The sequence below is a fragment of the Hemicordylus capensis genome, chromosome 7 (genome assembly GCF_027244095.1).
Source record: "Hemicordylus capensis ecotype Gifberg chromosome 7, rHemCap1.1.pri, whole genome shotgun sequence".
NCBI lineage: Eukaryota > Metazoa > Chordata > Lepidosauria > Squamata > Cordylidae > Hemicordylus > Hemicordylus capensis.
In genome coordinates, this window is record NC_069663.1 from 31,275,869 (window position 1) to 31,291,117 (window position 15,249).

The window sequence follows — 15,249 nt, forward strand, 5'->3', positions numbered from 1 at the left end:
AGGGAGGTGGTCAGTGGGCAATGCGCTGCTCCGCCTCGGCCCCCTTGCCGTGCCTGACTGATCTCCCAGCAAGGTTCCCAGGACGCCCCAGACCCCGGCTACGGTCGATGATGCGTGCAGGTTGCCCGAAGAGCCGCCCCCGGCGGGTTTCCTTTCCGGCAAAGGGCTTTTGCGACCCGGCCTCGCGCCTCCCCGCCCCACAGCAGAGCGCATCACAGCGCCAAGTCCACGCCTCATCTTCACGGCCGGCCGCCAGCCGGCAGGAGCAGTCTCGGCCCGCCGCGGACCTCCCGTGGTCATCAGCGGGCTGCTCACCTGGGGGCTGGGACCGCCGCGCGCCGGGCCACGAAGGGGTTAAGGTTCTCCCGCAGCCGCCGCAGCCTCCTCCCCCGCGGACCGTACCATCCGGCCAAGCGGAGGGGGCGAGAAGAAGAGCGCGTCTCCTCCCCGCCAGCGCCGATGGGCTCTCCTCGCCGGGCTGGCGGCGTCTCCGCTGTTCGCCGGGCCCGGCCGGAGGCTGCCCTGCGCTCGCCGCCTGCTCGGGGAGGGAGCCGGCAGATGTGGCGGCTGCTGGCCCGGGGCCCGCCGAGCGACTGAGAGCGGGAGCGAGCGGGCCCAGCTAACTCCCTGCGGCCCAGGCTGGCCCGTCGCCCCGTCGGAACTCTCGGGGCGCGCAGCATGGTGCGCTTGCGCCGCCGCGCCTGCCTTGCGCTCTTCCTCTGCGCGCTCTTCGTCTTCGGCACCCTCATGGCCCTGCGGACCCTCAAGCCCTCCGACGGCTTCTCCGCCCTGGCGCCGGGCCTCCAGCTGCAGCCTCTGGCCGCCCGGCGCCACGGCGTGGCGGCAGGGGACGGGGAGGAGCCCCCGCGGGCCGAGGTGCAGGCCGCCTCTCACCAGCCGGCGGCCCCGCGGAGCCCCCAGCCGGCCCCAGGGCCCGAGGGCGTCTCTTCGGCGCTGCACGCCTTCTACTACACGTGGTACGGGACGCCGCGCTTCGACAGCCGCTACTTGCACTGGGACCACGTGATGGTGCCCCACTGGGACCCCAAGATCTCGGCCAGCTACCCCAAGGGCCGCCACAGCCCCCCCGACGACCTCGGCGCCAGCTTCTACCCCGCGCTGGGGCCCTACAGCTCTCGGGACCCGGCGGTACTCGAGGAGCACATGACCCAACTGCGCGCCGCCGCCATCGGTAAGGCAGGCAGAAGCCGGGCGGGAGTCCGTCCGACCCCTGCCAGGCAGGAGCTCCTGGCTGCTGGGAGGCGCTTCTTCCCTTCTTGCAGGGCAAGGCAGGGGCCCAGGGGGCGGGCGGGGTCCCCGGGCAGGCTCCGGGGGTGTAGCAGACCGACGTGACAGGCGCCCGTCATGGCCCAGGGTCACGGTCACTCGCTGCCCCTCGCATCCCGCGCTGGAGCGCCTTGAAGAGGAGCGCGGCGGGAGGAGAAGAGGCTGTCGGGGGTGGTGTTGTTGCTGCTGCTTTTATGCGTGCGTGCGTGTGTTATTGTGAGCTGCCTCGAAGTCGTGAGGCTAAATGCAGAGATCAGTGGGGGAAAGGGGCGAGCCATAAGGCCGGGGGCCTGAGGCTTGATGCTGCAGAGGCGAACGAAGCATCTTAGTCAACCGGCCAAGAATGATGAAGCCCAAGGGCCACTTGAGCCCGCTGCTGCTGCTGCTACAACACCTGGAAGGGGAAGGCTCGTGAGGTCCAAGGCCAGGAAAACACATCTGAATTCTCCCGACAGCAGCATGGCAGAGCAGCTGCTGCCCACAAGAGAATCGGTCCTCCAGGGAGCTGAGGTGGTGGCACCTGAGATCCCCACTGCCCTCCACACCAGTGTGTGGAACAGGAGGAAGGCTGTGCCGTTGTTACAAACACTGGACTCTGTTCTAGTGGCAGCAGCCAAGCCAGGCACTCCTGCTTTATCTTGTATTCCTAGGTCTCACCTGGGAGGCTTGTGGCTGATGTTTCAGCATCTTACTGCGCCTGCTGAAATTTCAGCACTGCCCTGTCCTGGACAGCTCCTCTCCAAGATTGCTTCCTTGCAGAAAGCCAGATGTTGCGGTGCAGGGGGCAGGCTAGGCCCTTCTGGTAGGGGTTGCCTAAGAGCCTGGCATGGGATGGATCTGGAGTGGCTTGGAGGAGAGATGCTACAGGAGCCTCCTTGACCCACTTCCACAAAGTCAACATGACTGCAGAATTATCTGTTTACATTCTTCCTCCAAGGAGCCCAGAGCGGTGTATAAGTTTCTCCTCACAACCACCCTGTGGAGTAGGTTAGGCTGAGAGAGAAGTGACTGACCCAGAGTCACCCAGCTAGTTTCATGGCTGGATGGGGATTTGAACTCTCCGGTCCTAGTCCAGCATTCTCCCTACTAGTCCAGGCTCAGTGGATTGGCTTTTCATTTTAGACACTTTGGGGGGGGGGGGCAATGGTTTCTGAACAGCTGGATTTGAGGAGGGATTAGAATTGTTCGGGATGCTTTCAGATTCTGGAACAGCAAGACATCCAGGACAGTCTCCACTCCCTTGGCTGGACACGATTCTCTCTTCATGCAGGAGTGGTCGTTCTGTCCTGGTACCCACCCGGCCTAGCAGACGACAATGGGGAGCCCTCAGAGAGCCTGGTGCCCTTCATCTTGGATGCCGCGCACAGATACGCCATCAAGGTGCGACTCGCTCTGGTGCCACGGCTTGGCCTAACTGGTTATGGTGCTCCATGCAGCCAGGCATGTTGGGGCTCCAGTGATGTGCATGAAGGCATCACCTGTGAAGGGGTGAGGCCCACCCCCTGCCCCTAAAGGCAGCAACTTCCAAGCACTCTGTTCAGTAGGCTGAGGACAGGGGATGCTTGAGCGTTGCTTTCTCCCTGCTGGAAGCCCCCTGAGATGGGTGGAGGGGTGGGACGCGACTCCCCCTGCTTGGGCATTGATGAGATAAGGGCACTTGTTGAGAGCCTTTCCAGCCCTGAAGAGGGAGGGGAGGGGAAGCAGATGAAAGGTTTCCCTTCATCATGTGAAGATAAGCGTTTGGTGCCGTTTCAGAAGTGGGCGGTGTGGGCAGAATAGAGATTATTTGGTACTGCTGATGAAGATACATCCTTTTCTGCCTATAACCCATGGCAGCTTCATCAGTTGGCATGGAAGAGGGGAAGGAATGTGGTCAAAGTCACTCCCTGCTGAACTGTTAAATGTGGTTGGGTGCCCGCCCCCCACCTGGCCAAATGTAATCCCACATGTGGCCTGTATTCCTCTCCAGGTCACATTCCATATCCAGCCGTACAAAGGACGCGATGACAACACCGTGCACAAGAATGTGAAATACATCCTAGACAGGCAAGTGCTGGGGGGGGGGGGTGCCCAGAGCCAGAAGCCCAGGTCAGGCTACTCACCCACACCCACTTGGAAAAGTGGCACCCACCTGCCTGCTTGAGGGCTAACTGGAGGAACCTGATAAGACAGCCCAACGTGTGCAGGTGGCTCTCTCCTTTGTGAGGCTTGCATAGAACCAAGAGGCAGCTGCAGGCTGGGTGAAATCCTAGAGCCTGATACTGGAGAGGTGCTATTTATTTATTAAAATGATAGAAGTAGCTTACTGAGTTTGTAGCAGCAGCTTAAGTTGGAGTCTGGAAAGAGATCTTCTCTTGAAAGCCGATAGCCCTCTGTTCTGGTTGTGACAATCCTATAGAGGATTGCCTTGACTCTCTTCCGTGAGGCGACAGAGGCAGCCAGTCTCCCTGGGGAAGGACACAGACCCCACTATGAGCCTCCTGTTTGTAGGCAGTGAATGGACGACAGGAATACCCAGTCAAGCTACTGGCCCATTTAGCTCAGTACCATGACTGTCGGCGGCTCTTCAGAGCTTCAGACAGGGCTTTTCCCCAGCCCTACCTGGAGATGCCACCAGGGCCTGAACCCGAGACCAGCTGCATGCAAATCCAGGGTTCTCCCACTGAGCTGTGGCCCCACCTCCCATGGTTTTGGGTCACGCTTTCAGATGAACCCAGCACTTCTGGGCTTTAGTCCCTAAACGGACTCTTGTTCTCTTGCCAGGTACGGCACACATGAAGCATTCTACAGGTACAAGACCAGCATGGGGCGAAGCCTGCCTTTATTCTACATTTATGACTCGTATCTGACGCCACCTGAAGCGTGGGCCAACCTTCTCACCCCGTCTGGCTCCCACTCGCTGCGCAACACCCCTTATGACGCCATTTTCATCGCGCTGCTGGTGGATGAAGGGCACAAGCATGACATCCTCTCTGCCGGTTATGACGGCATCTACACATACTTTGCCTCCAATGGCTTCTCTTATGGCTCCTCCCACCAGAACTGGAAAGCCATCAAAGCCTTCTGCGACGCCAACAACCTCCTCTTCATCCCCAGTGTGGGGCCCGGCTACATTGACACCAGCATCCGCCCCTGGAACAACCACAACACCCGCAACCGGGTGAACGGCAAGTACTATGAGACAGCCCTGCAGGCGGCACTCACGGTGCGGCCGGAGATCGTCTCCATCACTTCCTTCAATGAGTGGCACGAGGGTACCCAGATTGAGAAGGCCGTGCCCAAGAAGACCTTGACACGGCTCTATCTTGACTACTTGCCCCATCAGCCAGATATGTATCTAGAACTGACCCGCCGGTGGGCAGAGCACTATAGTAAAGAGAAGGAACAGTGGCTGATGTGAGCCTTGGGGGAGAGGGTGTCCGCTGGGCATGAAGGTGTCCGAGGAGAAGTTGGCCACAGCACGGGTGGGGGAACCTGTTCGCTGGGCCGTAACTCCTAACACCTGCCTGATCAGGGGCGGCCTTCATTGCTGGTTAGTGCAGGTACTTCTTAAAAGGGCCGTTATGCTCCTGAAAGTAGGTTTGCTGTTGCACCAGGGTACAAGGCATCAGGCATGTTACTTGAGCTCTTGCTTTAGTGTGTTCTCTCTCAGAGCCCTCTGCTGATCCTGAAGAATAATCTCTTCTCTCTTTCTTTCATCTCCTTCTGCACTGCTGGATGCAAGAGGCCCATTGCTGGCTTCTCCAGGGGATCTTAGCTGAACAGGCCACTCCTTTGTTCTTTAACCAGACACTGTTTCACTCCAGGGATATTTATTCCTAGTCTACCACGGCTAGTTAGAGCCCCAAATGCTGCAGGCAAATGTTAACCTACTCCATGTTTTAGCCCCACCTTTCAAGAGGCAGAACGAGTTACTTATGCTATACAGCCTTTAGAACATAGCTGATGTATCATGTTTTTGAAACTTCATGATCCAAGTGCACCAAATCTGGCAATAAAATGAGAACCCCCCTAGTATCCGCCTCTGCTCCTTAAATTCAGGGAGCTGCAGCCCAGCAGGGGCTGTGACAAAATATGGGGTGGGGAGTATGGAGGGAGGCAGCTTGTTACACCCGTCGCAGCTTGGGACTTCTTGAGACCCGATCCATGATTTCTTGCAGAGTTTGCATTTGTCTCCATACATAATGAACTCCTCTTGGTCTGGCTCAAGGCATGGGAAGATCAGCCCGTGTATTGCACAGGCCCCCAGCTTGCAATCAAGACGACACGATTGCCAGGACTCCAGGGACAGCTTGGAGCAGGGGAGACTGGGGAAGGGCAATCTCCTTTTGCCATTTAGACCAGCAGTAGTTCTCCCACCACCCCAGGCACTCTGGGATCAGCCAGCCCCATCCCACTCCGGCAGCCATTCAGCTGGGAGAAAGACTGATCCCATTCGATCTCTCTGCAAGGGGAGGAATGAAAGCAGAGGCAGAACAGGCAAGACTAAGTCTCCGGTTTAATGCCGTTGCCCCCAAAGCAGCTTGCTGCATGCCAGGACCAGGCGGGACTCTGTGCACTTCCAGCAGAGCTGTAGGTCAAGACAGATTGGTCCCTGGACAGGGCAAGCCCCACCTACCAGACCGCCGCCATATGCAGTTCCCTGTTTTCTTCCACCTCCCAGAGATACAACTGAACGGTCCCATCCAGAGCCAGATGTTCCAATCCCTCCTGCAGGATCCGCTCACACAAACTAGCTGTTCCAGGGACGCAGAGCGGGAAGATCAATCTCCAATAGAAGCCACAGGGGGAGGAGCAATCAAGACATACTTGGAATGGTCTGCGCCCTCCTTTAAATGTACAGGGGACGCTTCGCCAATGGGGCCACCCCCTTCTGAGTCACCAGCGAGACAGATCTTCAAGCTGCAAGGAGCCGTGGAAGTTAGCCGGGCGGGTGGGCGGGCGGGGGACAGGTCTCCCTCTGCACCTTCACTCCTCTTGAACAAGGTTGCGGGAGATACTTCTTTAGGAGACACCACACCCTGCTGCCCACACCCTGCACACGTTTCATAGCCCAAGCAGTTCAGATGTCAGGCCATGTTTGGTTACCAGGATTTCCATCGTCTGGGCAAGTGCACTGTGGAAAGGGCAAAAAACAGGAGATGAATGGGAGGTGGGGAGAAGGGAGGCAGTGTGGGTTTTGCCTCCATTCTTCTTGAATGTTGACTTAGCATCAGCAGTGTGCTAAATACTCTGGACAGAGCAAGGTGTGAGGCTTGGTCCAATTAACAGGACAGGCTAGCTTGCAGGAATGAGCCAGTTGTGTATGGGGAGAGTCATTCATTCCATGTGTATACCGCCCTACACAAAAAAATCCCTGGGCAGTTCACAATACAAAAACCATTGAAACATTAACATGATTTAAAAAATTAAATTAAAAATTAAAAACTCTAAAAACTGAAACTGTAAAAGTGCAGTCATCCCTCACCAGCAGTTCTGAGTATCCATGATGGGGAAATTGTGGCGGGTCTTGCCAGCTGCAACCTGAGTATCTGCGGTTTGGCGAGATTTTTTTCAATTGGGGGGTAGGGTTGGGGAGATTTTTTTTTGGTGATTTTTGGGAGTCAGAGGGTCATTTGGGGGGGCCCCCTTCACTACACTAACTGACTCCTGTAATTTGGGGAGAGTTTTCTTCTTTAACTGTATTTTGCGGCCATGATTTCCCTAACCCCGTTTGCCATTGATTTCAATGGCTCTTCCAACCACGAGGTTTTCCCAGAACGGAACTCTCACGGTTGGCGAGGGATAACTGTATAGACTAGAAGCCTGGCAAAACAGGTATGTTTTCAGGTCCTTCTTAAAAACATTCAGAGAAAGGGGAAATTCTAATTTCATTAGGAAGTGCATTCTAGAGTCCCGGAGCAACTCTAGAAAAGGCCCAGTTTTGAATCACCACCAACTGAGCCGGTGGCAACCATTGCTGGGTGGCGTGGCTCCATACTCTTCAATGGAGGAGAATGAATTTGAAAAGGAGTTTGATTTGCTTATGACAGTAGAAGGGTCTGGGAGGCAGTATTCTCTCCAGTTTATTTCATTCGTATGCAGAATGAGTTTTGTTCTGGGCGGCAGTATCAAGGCAATGTGTGTGCATATGAATTCGGAGTGGGGCCTTCCTGATTCAACCTGAGTGGGATCTAAAATTGACTAAAATTCACATCAAAAACACATGTGAGCGCACACACACGTGCAAACCTCAGAGTGAGGCCTTACCAGCCTGGCCGGATGATCTTGAACCTTCCAGGGACAGAGAGATCCACCACAGTGGAGCCCAAGCGGCACTCTGGGCTATGAATGTCCCCAACTGGACCCCCATCAATGACCAGCGACAGGCGAGGCCAGAATTCCTGGAATTCCTAGAGAAGGAAGGAAAAAAGGAAGAAGAGGGTTACTCCAAACTCAGTGGCTCCATCTAGCCAAGCATAATCAAGGGCCAAGTGGGAATCGTGAGACACAAACAGCACCCATTCTTGACTACAGCCATTTCTTTGGCAGAGCAGCAGCACCCTGCTTAGAAATGTAGTGGCTCTGCCCTTCTGATGGGAGCATTTTTATGGCGGCAAAGCAATGTTGCTGCAGGTAGTATCACCCCCCTCACCAGGCGCGTAACAATGATAGGGCAAGGGGAGACAGTTGTCTGGGGCCCCACTGCCTGGAGGGGCCCCCCAGAGGCACCTCACGTGACTCCCCATTGCCCCCTGCCCAGCCCCAAGGCCCCTCAGCCCCTTGCCCTGTTCGCCGTCTCTCCAGCTTGTTCTCCTGGCCGGCAATCGAAGCAGCAGCCCAGCTGCCAAGAGCTCCTTTTCTCCCGCCTCTCAGCTGATCGGCGGGTGGGCGGGGCTTCCACGGAGGCCTCGTGTAGGCCTCTGTGAAGCCTGAACTCCAGTAGGGCCCAAGCCAGCCAGCCAGCCAGCCAGGAAGGAGGAGGCAGCCAGAGAGGCCTCCACTGGTCTCTGCAGCAGAAGACCCCCTGCTGCCAGGTAGAGTGTGAACTCCTTTTTGTGGTTACCTTCCCCACCCCCACCCCCACCCAGAAATATAGGGATCTGCTTGCCATAGGGCTTTGATATGGGGGGGGGGACTGAGAAGTCTCTGAATATTTATTTTTAAACAGCTTGGAAAATTTGCTGGCTTAAAAAAAACTATCTAAAAAGTCCTATAAGTGGCTTGTTTCATGGCAGAAAATTACAAAAACTTCTGGAAGAAACAGTATTATATTTATTTTATTCATTCATTTATAAATGCACTTATGTTCAAGTTGTTTTGCAACCCAGAAGGTCTGAGTGAGAACTGTGAAGCATGCCTTCTGCTTTTATTTTATTTTATTTTTCTTGTGTGTGAACTGCTCCCCAATAACTTGCAGGGACTTCAGGGTAAATCTGGCCAACATGTGAATGCAGCACCTCCCTTCCAGAGGAGATGTGTGTTAAAGGGCTTTAAAAGCCTCCTGTGAAAAACCTCCTGCAATCAAACTTGACTGAATTTGTTCAGAATTCTGGGAAAACAAACATAGGCTCACCCTGCATGGTTGAAAGTCTCCTTGGCTAATCTGCAGCAAGGGGCCCATTTTAATCATTCATCTTTCTAGTGTGTTCTAGGCATTAAAAGTAAAACAAATGTATAGTACTCAATGTATATCACTATATATTGTGACGTGTGTGTGTGTGTATTCAGTGAAATGTATTTCCAGGCAGCATACTTATTTTGGAATATCAGACTTAAATCCTTGGGGGCCTGGGGTGTGCGGAGGCCCTGGACTTTGAGTGGGGGGGCCCCATTTTAAAATCTTGTCTCTGGGCCCACTCCAACCTTGCTACGCCCCTGCCCCTCACCCCTGGAGTTTAGCTGTCCTTACCGTGACTGTGAGGGTGCTTGCCTCAGCGCTGACGTTTGCGCTCGTTAGGGCTAGAGGGGCAGCACACGCCCTGGCCAGCTCCCGAATGAACCAGTGACTGGGGATGCGGACGCCAACTAGCTGTGACAAGAGAGGAGGGTTTAAATAGTATAACTAGTGCTTTCCTTCTGGAAGCTGGGTGTCCTCGAGGTTTAGAGGCCAATTGCAGGAAGGAGCGCTTGGTTACTGCTCCACCCACCCAGCTCCGCTCTTATCACTGCAGAGTATGGGTAGCTCTAAGCAGTAGCGGCTCATCCTAATGAGCCAGGGGGACACCAAAGGAGGCCACCTGACTTGTTCCTCTCTCTCCTGCCCCGCTTGCAGGCTGGCCATTCGTCAGGCAGACCAGCCTGCAGGCAGCACGGCTCTTGGGCAAGGCAGGAGAAAGAGGGGAGCCTCCTGAGCTGCTGCTGCTGGGAAGCAGAAGCAGCTGCCCCTCCTTTGGCGCCCCCCCCTCATTAAGACGAGCCGCTACAGGCTTGAAATGCCGGGCAAGGGAAGCAGGCAAGAGAAATCTTGACAGAAAAATAGCCTCTTTTAGCTGGAGATTCACAGTCCACTGTGAACACTTTTCCATCCAGCATTCCCAGTTCACCAAATCTGCATTTCTGTTTTGAACGGAGGGATGCCGGCTACCATCTGCCCGCCCTTTAGACCTGGATCTTAAAACACGTTTCCAAGACTCCCCTGCATACAAAGGTGCACATATCAGGTGCTATATAGATTTAATTAATTAATTAAGAATGCAGGCCCTATCTGGGGGACTGAGGGCTTCCAGGAGGGAACGTGTTTCTATTTGGAACTTCGGGGAAGCAGCTGCATAAGGCCAGGGATCCAGCAGCAGCAGAACCCATCCAGACTCACTGGGGTGAAGGGGTTCAGGTCCTTGTTGAGGCCCTCCGAGCGCTCCAGGACCAGCGTGACAGGCCCAGGGAGAAGATCACGCAGCAGCTCATCCGGCACCCTCACACTGCAGTACCTGAAAGGCAAGCAAAGGGAAGCTCCAAAGCAGCCTGGGCTAAGGGAGGAGAAGGAAACCCTGCATTGGGGAGGTACTGTTTAATAGCCCACCCGCCTGTGCTCCTCAGCCAAATGCAGGCTGCAGCAAATGCTGGTCTCTACTGCGAAGGACTGGCTGGGGAGCAAATGGCTCAAAATCCCACATCAAAGAATATTTGAAACATGTAAAGGTCATGGGATTGAGGTGTAGGGGTGTGTGTGTGTGTGTGTGAGAGAGAGAGAGAGAGAGAGAGAGAGAGAGAGAGAGAGATCAGCTGCTGCACCTAGTATCACAGGAGAGCCATAGGCTGTGGAGGGAAAGAGAGAATCGGTGGGCTTCGGGCCCAGACTTGCAGCAGTGGTTTCCAGATTCTTGGCATTCTTAAGAACAGAGAAAAGTCTGAGCCTTCTGGCTGGTGATCCAGATACGTTCAAGACAGTAGTGACCCATCCTAAGGAGCCAGGGGGTGCTAAAGGAGGCAACTTGGGTTGCTCCTTTCTCTCCCGCCCCACCTGAGACCTGTGCTGTGCAGGCTGGCCATCTGTCAGGTAGAGCTGTGTGGTTAATTGCCGCTACTGCTTCAAGACTCCTTTTGGTTTCATTCTTTGTGTATTGTTTGGTAGTTTGCTTAGGGATTGTTTGTTATTTAAAGCATGTCATGTGTTGGTTACCGCTTATAAGTTTTGTAGTGTCCCCACCAGAGATAGGCCAGGTGCGGAAGCAGAGCTCTGGTTAATATTGCCAGTTTCATTGTCAGGGCAACTAAAATAATAGTGTTATGGCCTCAGCACCAGAAAAAGGGAACTAGAGAGACAGCAGACTAACCCAGTGAGACATTCAGAGGGAGCAGAGCCAGTGCTAGCAACTACACATATAGGAACATAGGAAACTGCCATATACTGAGTCAGAACATTGGTCCATCTAGCTCAGTATTGCCTTCTCAGACTGGCAGCAGGCTTCTCCAAAGTTGCAGGCAGGAATCTCTCAGCCCTATTTTGGAGATGCTGCCAGGGAGGGAACTTGGAACCTCCTGCTCTTCCCAGTGTGACTCTATCCCCTGAGGGGAATACCTTATAGTGCTCACATGCGGTCTTCCATTCAAACGCAACCAGGTCATAGGAACATAGCAAGATATATGGAGTCAGACCATTGGTCCATCTAGCTCAGTATTATCTACCCAGACTGGCAGCGGCTTCTTCAAGGTCGCAGGCAGGAATCTCTCTCAGCCCTCTCTTGGAGATGCTGCCAGGGAGAGAACGTGGAACCTTCTGCTCTTCCCAGAGCGGCTCCATCCCCTGAAGGGAATCTCTTTCAGGGCTAGTCTCCCATTGATATGCAACCAGGGTCAGACCCTGCTTAGCTAAGGGGACAAGTCATGCTTGCTCCCACAAGCCCAGCTCTCCTCCATGACTCACCATGAGTGTCTTTTCTTGGCTTCTTTGTGGCTGAGATAGAGGCAACACTTTTTTGCTGTGTAATCCTTCTTACAAAGCATAAACCGTCTTGCTGTCTTCCTCCTCAGCACACTTAGCGGACCAGAATGCAGCTAAACTAGAAGAGCTGACACCTGCCATTGACCTATGGCAATAAAACAGCTTTCTCGCAGGTGATGCTGACATTTCAGAGTTTTGTCATGATAATGATGGAAGCAAGCTTGTTCTCCTCCCTGTGGGTTCTTGGAACATAGGGCCACCCGCCCAGGCCTCTGCCACACCTGCCCACCTGTAAATGTGGTCCACTTCTGCCAGGCAGATGGCCAGGGGCTTGCTCCCAGTGCGCCCCTTCAGCCTGTAGATGGCTTCCACGGCTTGTGAGTTCTGTGCCAGGCAGGCAATACCATAGATGGTGTCTGTGGGCACAGCCACCAGGCCTCCTTGCTGCAGGACGGCAACTGTTGCAGCTAAGACATCCTTTTTGCCTGAGGAATTGGGAACAAAGCAAGGCACTTAGGGTTTCTAAAGGGGTGCTAGAAAGGTTGCCCAGATGTGTATAAAACACACACACACACACTCACTCACTCACTCACTCACTCTCCGCACCCTTGCTCCAGCAGCCTTTTCAGGACCCTTTGAACAACTACACACACACACACACACACACACACACAAACACACACCATGTTGTGAGCCCCTTGAGAACAGAGCTATTTTTAAAAATGTTGTAAGCAGCTCTGAGCCTATAAGACAGAGCTGAATAAAACAGAATATACTCATGCACACTCCCTCAGCTGGCCTTTCCAGGACCTAGGAGTAGCCCTTACTACACACACACACACACACACTTAGACACAAACTACCTGGGCTCCCTCACAGCCACTGGGGCGGTGCTGGCCCCAGAGAGAGTCCAAGGCTGGGGCTCCAAACCCAGCAGCAGCCCTCTGCACATGGGCAGGGGAATCAGCGCCGGCCAGCCGTCCCACTCACCCTGCGGGCTGCGTCCAGCCAGGCGAGCGACGACCCCCGCGCTCCCGGCGCCCGCCAGCGCCCGCATCGCCCGGCGCCCCGCGCTGCCCACCATAGACAGGTCGCTGCCGGCGGTGGCCATGACGCACTTCCGGAGCGCCCCCGGAAGCGGAAGGGAGGAAGCGGCCGCGGGCGGGACCTAGAGAGCGCCGCAGCCTCCAGCCCGGGGTTGGGCTGTGCAGGCGGCAGCTGCGCGCGCTTCGGGGCGGAGGCCCGGGGTGGGCCGGCAGGAGCGGGGTTGGGGTGCCCGGCCTGGGCGGCGCAGCTGGGGACGCCGCCAGCCCAGCGGACTGGTGGCGGCCCTTGGAGGGCTGCTAGCGCTGGCTGGCTGCTTCCCTCCTTCCACCCCGACGGCAGCTGCCCTTGAAGCCCAGGCTGGGACCCTCCGGCCGCCGCCCTCTCTCCTCCCTCCCGGGCAGCCCGACGCTGCTACTGCCGCCGCCTTCTGCCAGGACCTCCTCCGGGCCCCCGGATTGGGCCTCCTGCCTCTTCCAGACGCCGCCTGCTAGCCGTATTCGCAGTTATTTCGCCCTCCTCTTCTGCCTCCGGTTTATGGTACAGGCTCTTGGTTCACCGCTGGATGGACACTGAGTTAAACCGCCTTTTTGCCCCCCTAGTAGGGACAGAGGAAGCTGCCATATACCGAGTCCGACCATTGCACCATCTAGCTCGTATTGTCTTCACAGACTGGCAGCGGCTTCTCCAGGGTTGCAGGCAGGGATCTCTCTCAGCCCTTGTCTTGGAGATGCTGCCAGGGAGGGAACTTGGGACCTTCTGCTCTTCCCAGGGTGGCCCCATCTCCTAAGGGGAATATCTTACAGGGCTGCTCACACTTCTAGTCTCCCGTTCGTATGCAACCAGGGCAGACCCTGCGTAGCTTAAGGGGACAGGTCATGCTTGCTACCACAAGACCAGCTCTCCTCTCCATGAGATGCCATGGAGATCTCATGGAGAGATGTCCAGGGGATGCCAGGGAGGGAACTGGAACCAGATGCTCTTCCCAGAGCAGCCCCATCCCCTAAGGGAAATATCTTACAATGCTCACACATATTATCTCCCATTCATATGCAACCAGGGTGGGCCTTGCTTAGCAAAGGGGACAATTCATGCTTGCTACCACAAGATATTGGAAAGGATATTTAGATGCCGTGACATGTCTACACCTACAAAGATTAGAATCGTCCGGACAATGGTTTTTCCCGTGACACTCTATGGATGTGAAAGCTGGACTTTGAAGCAGCAAGATAGAAAAAGCATGGACGCTTTTGAATTTTGGTGCTGGAGAAGACTTTTGAGGAGACCATGGACAGCCAGGAAAACCAACAAATGGATCATAGAACAAATCAATCCAGAATTTTCACTCAAGGCACAAGTGACCAGGCTCAAACTATCCTACTTTGGACACATTATGCAAAGATCCAGCTCCCTTGAGAAGTCTATAATACTGGGGAAAGTTGAAGGAAAGAGAAGAGGATGACAAGCAGCAAGGTGGATGGACTCGATTACAACAGCAATGAATGCACCACTGAGAGACCTTGAAGGCAGATCATCCTAGAGAGAATCTATCTATGTGGTCACTAAGAGTCAACTTGACAGCACTTAATCAGTCACCACAAGACCAGCTCTCCACCACCTCCAGAAATGATTCCTCCCAAAGGCAGCAGGTTTAAATAAGCATTTAATTAGGATTCCATTTGTATTAATATTGCTTTCAATTAAAAAATTAATTTCCACTTCCTTGCAGGTATTTCAAAGTACAATATTAATGTTATACAAAATGGAGCAGTTAAGCAAACACTGTTATTTCACATTTTACATTCTTCAAAAATACAAATTCATGTTTATGCTTCTGGGGTTCTGGAGAGGCTCTTCCTTTGGAAGTACTGTACCTGTAACTAACATCTTCACATCACTCAATGCAAGGACATTTGTTCCCATGTTTCAAAGTTAAATTAAATTTGTTTAAACACAACACATGAACTCCTGAGAGAAACTGACAACTTTAAATCATCTCCACTTCACTCCTAGTGTTGCTCTGGAGATGCAGGCAGCAGGAGACTAAATTATCAAACACGGTAACGCCACATACTGTCACGGAGAGAGTCAGAGAGGCACTCAGCTAATGGTTCCCCCACCCTCCTTGGTTCTGTGTTAGAAATGAGGACCCAGAAAGGCACTTTGCAAAAGCGATCTGAGAACCTTTGAGGATCCCCACCTCCACAACTCTAGGCTGTTAACTGCACACCACATGTAGGAAAGTGGTGGTGAAGCGGTTTGAAAACCCCACCTTAACCAAGGGATTTTCTTCCCCCCACCTCACACATGGGATGGTTAATGGCTGGTGTCATCTCATTGCAAAATGGAAGCAGATATAGCCAGAGTCTGCCCTCCCTTTTTCAGGGGCAAAGAAACGTACCCATCTCCTGGTATGCCTCAAACTAATCCAAAGTGAGAAAGGGGCAATTACCTGATGGAGCCAGCTCCACACCTGTCTGAACAGTGCTAAAGAATGGCAGCACCTCCTCTTTCCCTGCATAAAGAGCTTCAGTATCTCAGCATTTGCAAAAGAG

General features: G+C 54.2%; 2 protein-coding genes across 3 annotated transcripts; one reads left to right on the plus strand and one right to left on the minus strand.

The window, feature by feature from the left end:
- Window positions 1–236: 236 nt before the first annotated feature.
- MANEAL (mannosidase endo-alpha like) lies at window positions 237–5,302 on the plus strand. Of its 2 annotated transcripts, none has more exons than XM_053268638.1 (4): window positions 237–1,192; window positions 2,558–2,775; window positions 3,257–3,333; window positions 4,051–5,302. In XM_053268638.1, exons 1-4 carry the CDS (start codon window positions 679–681, stop codon window positions 4,685–4,687), a joined length of 1,446 nt encoding a protein of 481 aa, XP_053124613.1. In that variant the 5' UTR covers window positions 237–678; the 3' UTR covers window positions 4,688–5,302. The 2 variants fall into 2 exon arrangements, with proteins under 2 accessions (XP_053124613.1, XP_053124614.1); XM_053268639.1 differs by having other exon boundaries at window positions 242–1,192; window positions 2,558–2,667.
- A 463-nt stretch (window positions 5,303–5,765) lies between these two features.
- Window positions 5,766–12,797, minus strand: YRDC (yrdC N6-threonylcarbamoyltransferase domain containing). The gene is made up of 6 exons (XM_053268643.1): window positions 12,641–12,797; window positions 11,940–12,135; window positions 10,082–10,196; window positions 9,179–9,298; window positions 7,537–7,679; window positions 5,766–6,403 (listed from the first exon to the last, which is right to left on the minus strand). The coding sequence occupies exons 1-6, from the start codon at window positions 12,759–12,761 to the stop codon at window positions 6,334–6,336; spliced, it is 765 nt and encodes a 254-aa protein (XP_053124618.1). The 5' UTR covers window positions 12,762–12,797; the 3' UTR covers window positions 5,766–6,333.
- Window positions 12,798–15,249: the final 2,452 nt, after the last annotated feature.

Bases quoted from the DNA above. Each gene is read 5' to 3' on its own strand.
- MANEAL (XM_053268638.1), top strand. From the start codon at position 679: ATGGTGCGCTTGCGCCGCCGCGCCTGCCTTGCGCTCTTCCTCTGCGCG. The intron at 2,776-3,256 runs GTGAGGCCCACC...ATTCCTCTCCAG, and splicing joins AAGGCATCACCTGTGAAGGG to GTCACATTCCATATCCAGCC. The intron at 3,334-4,050 runs GCAAGTGCTGGG...TTCTCTTGCCAG, and splicing joins GTGAAATACATCCTAGACAG to GTACGGCACACATGAAGCAT.
- YRDC (XM_053268643.1), bottom strand. From the start codon at position 12,761: ATGGCCACCGCCGGCAGCGACCTGTCTATGGTGGGCAGCGCGGGGCGC. The intron at 10,197-11,939 runs GTGGGCAGGTGT...CTTGCCTTTCAG, and splicing joins GAAGTGGACCACATTTACAG to GTACTGCAGTGTGAGGGTGC. The intron at 9,299-10,081 runs GTGAGTCTGGAT...CTCTTGTCACAG, and splicing joins ACCTGAACCCCTTCACCCCA to CTAGTTGGCGTCCGCATCCC.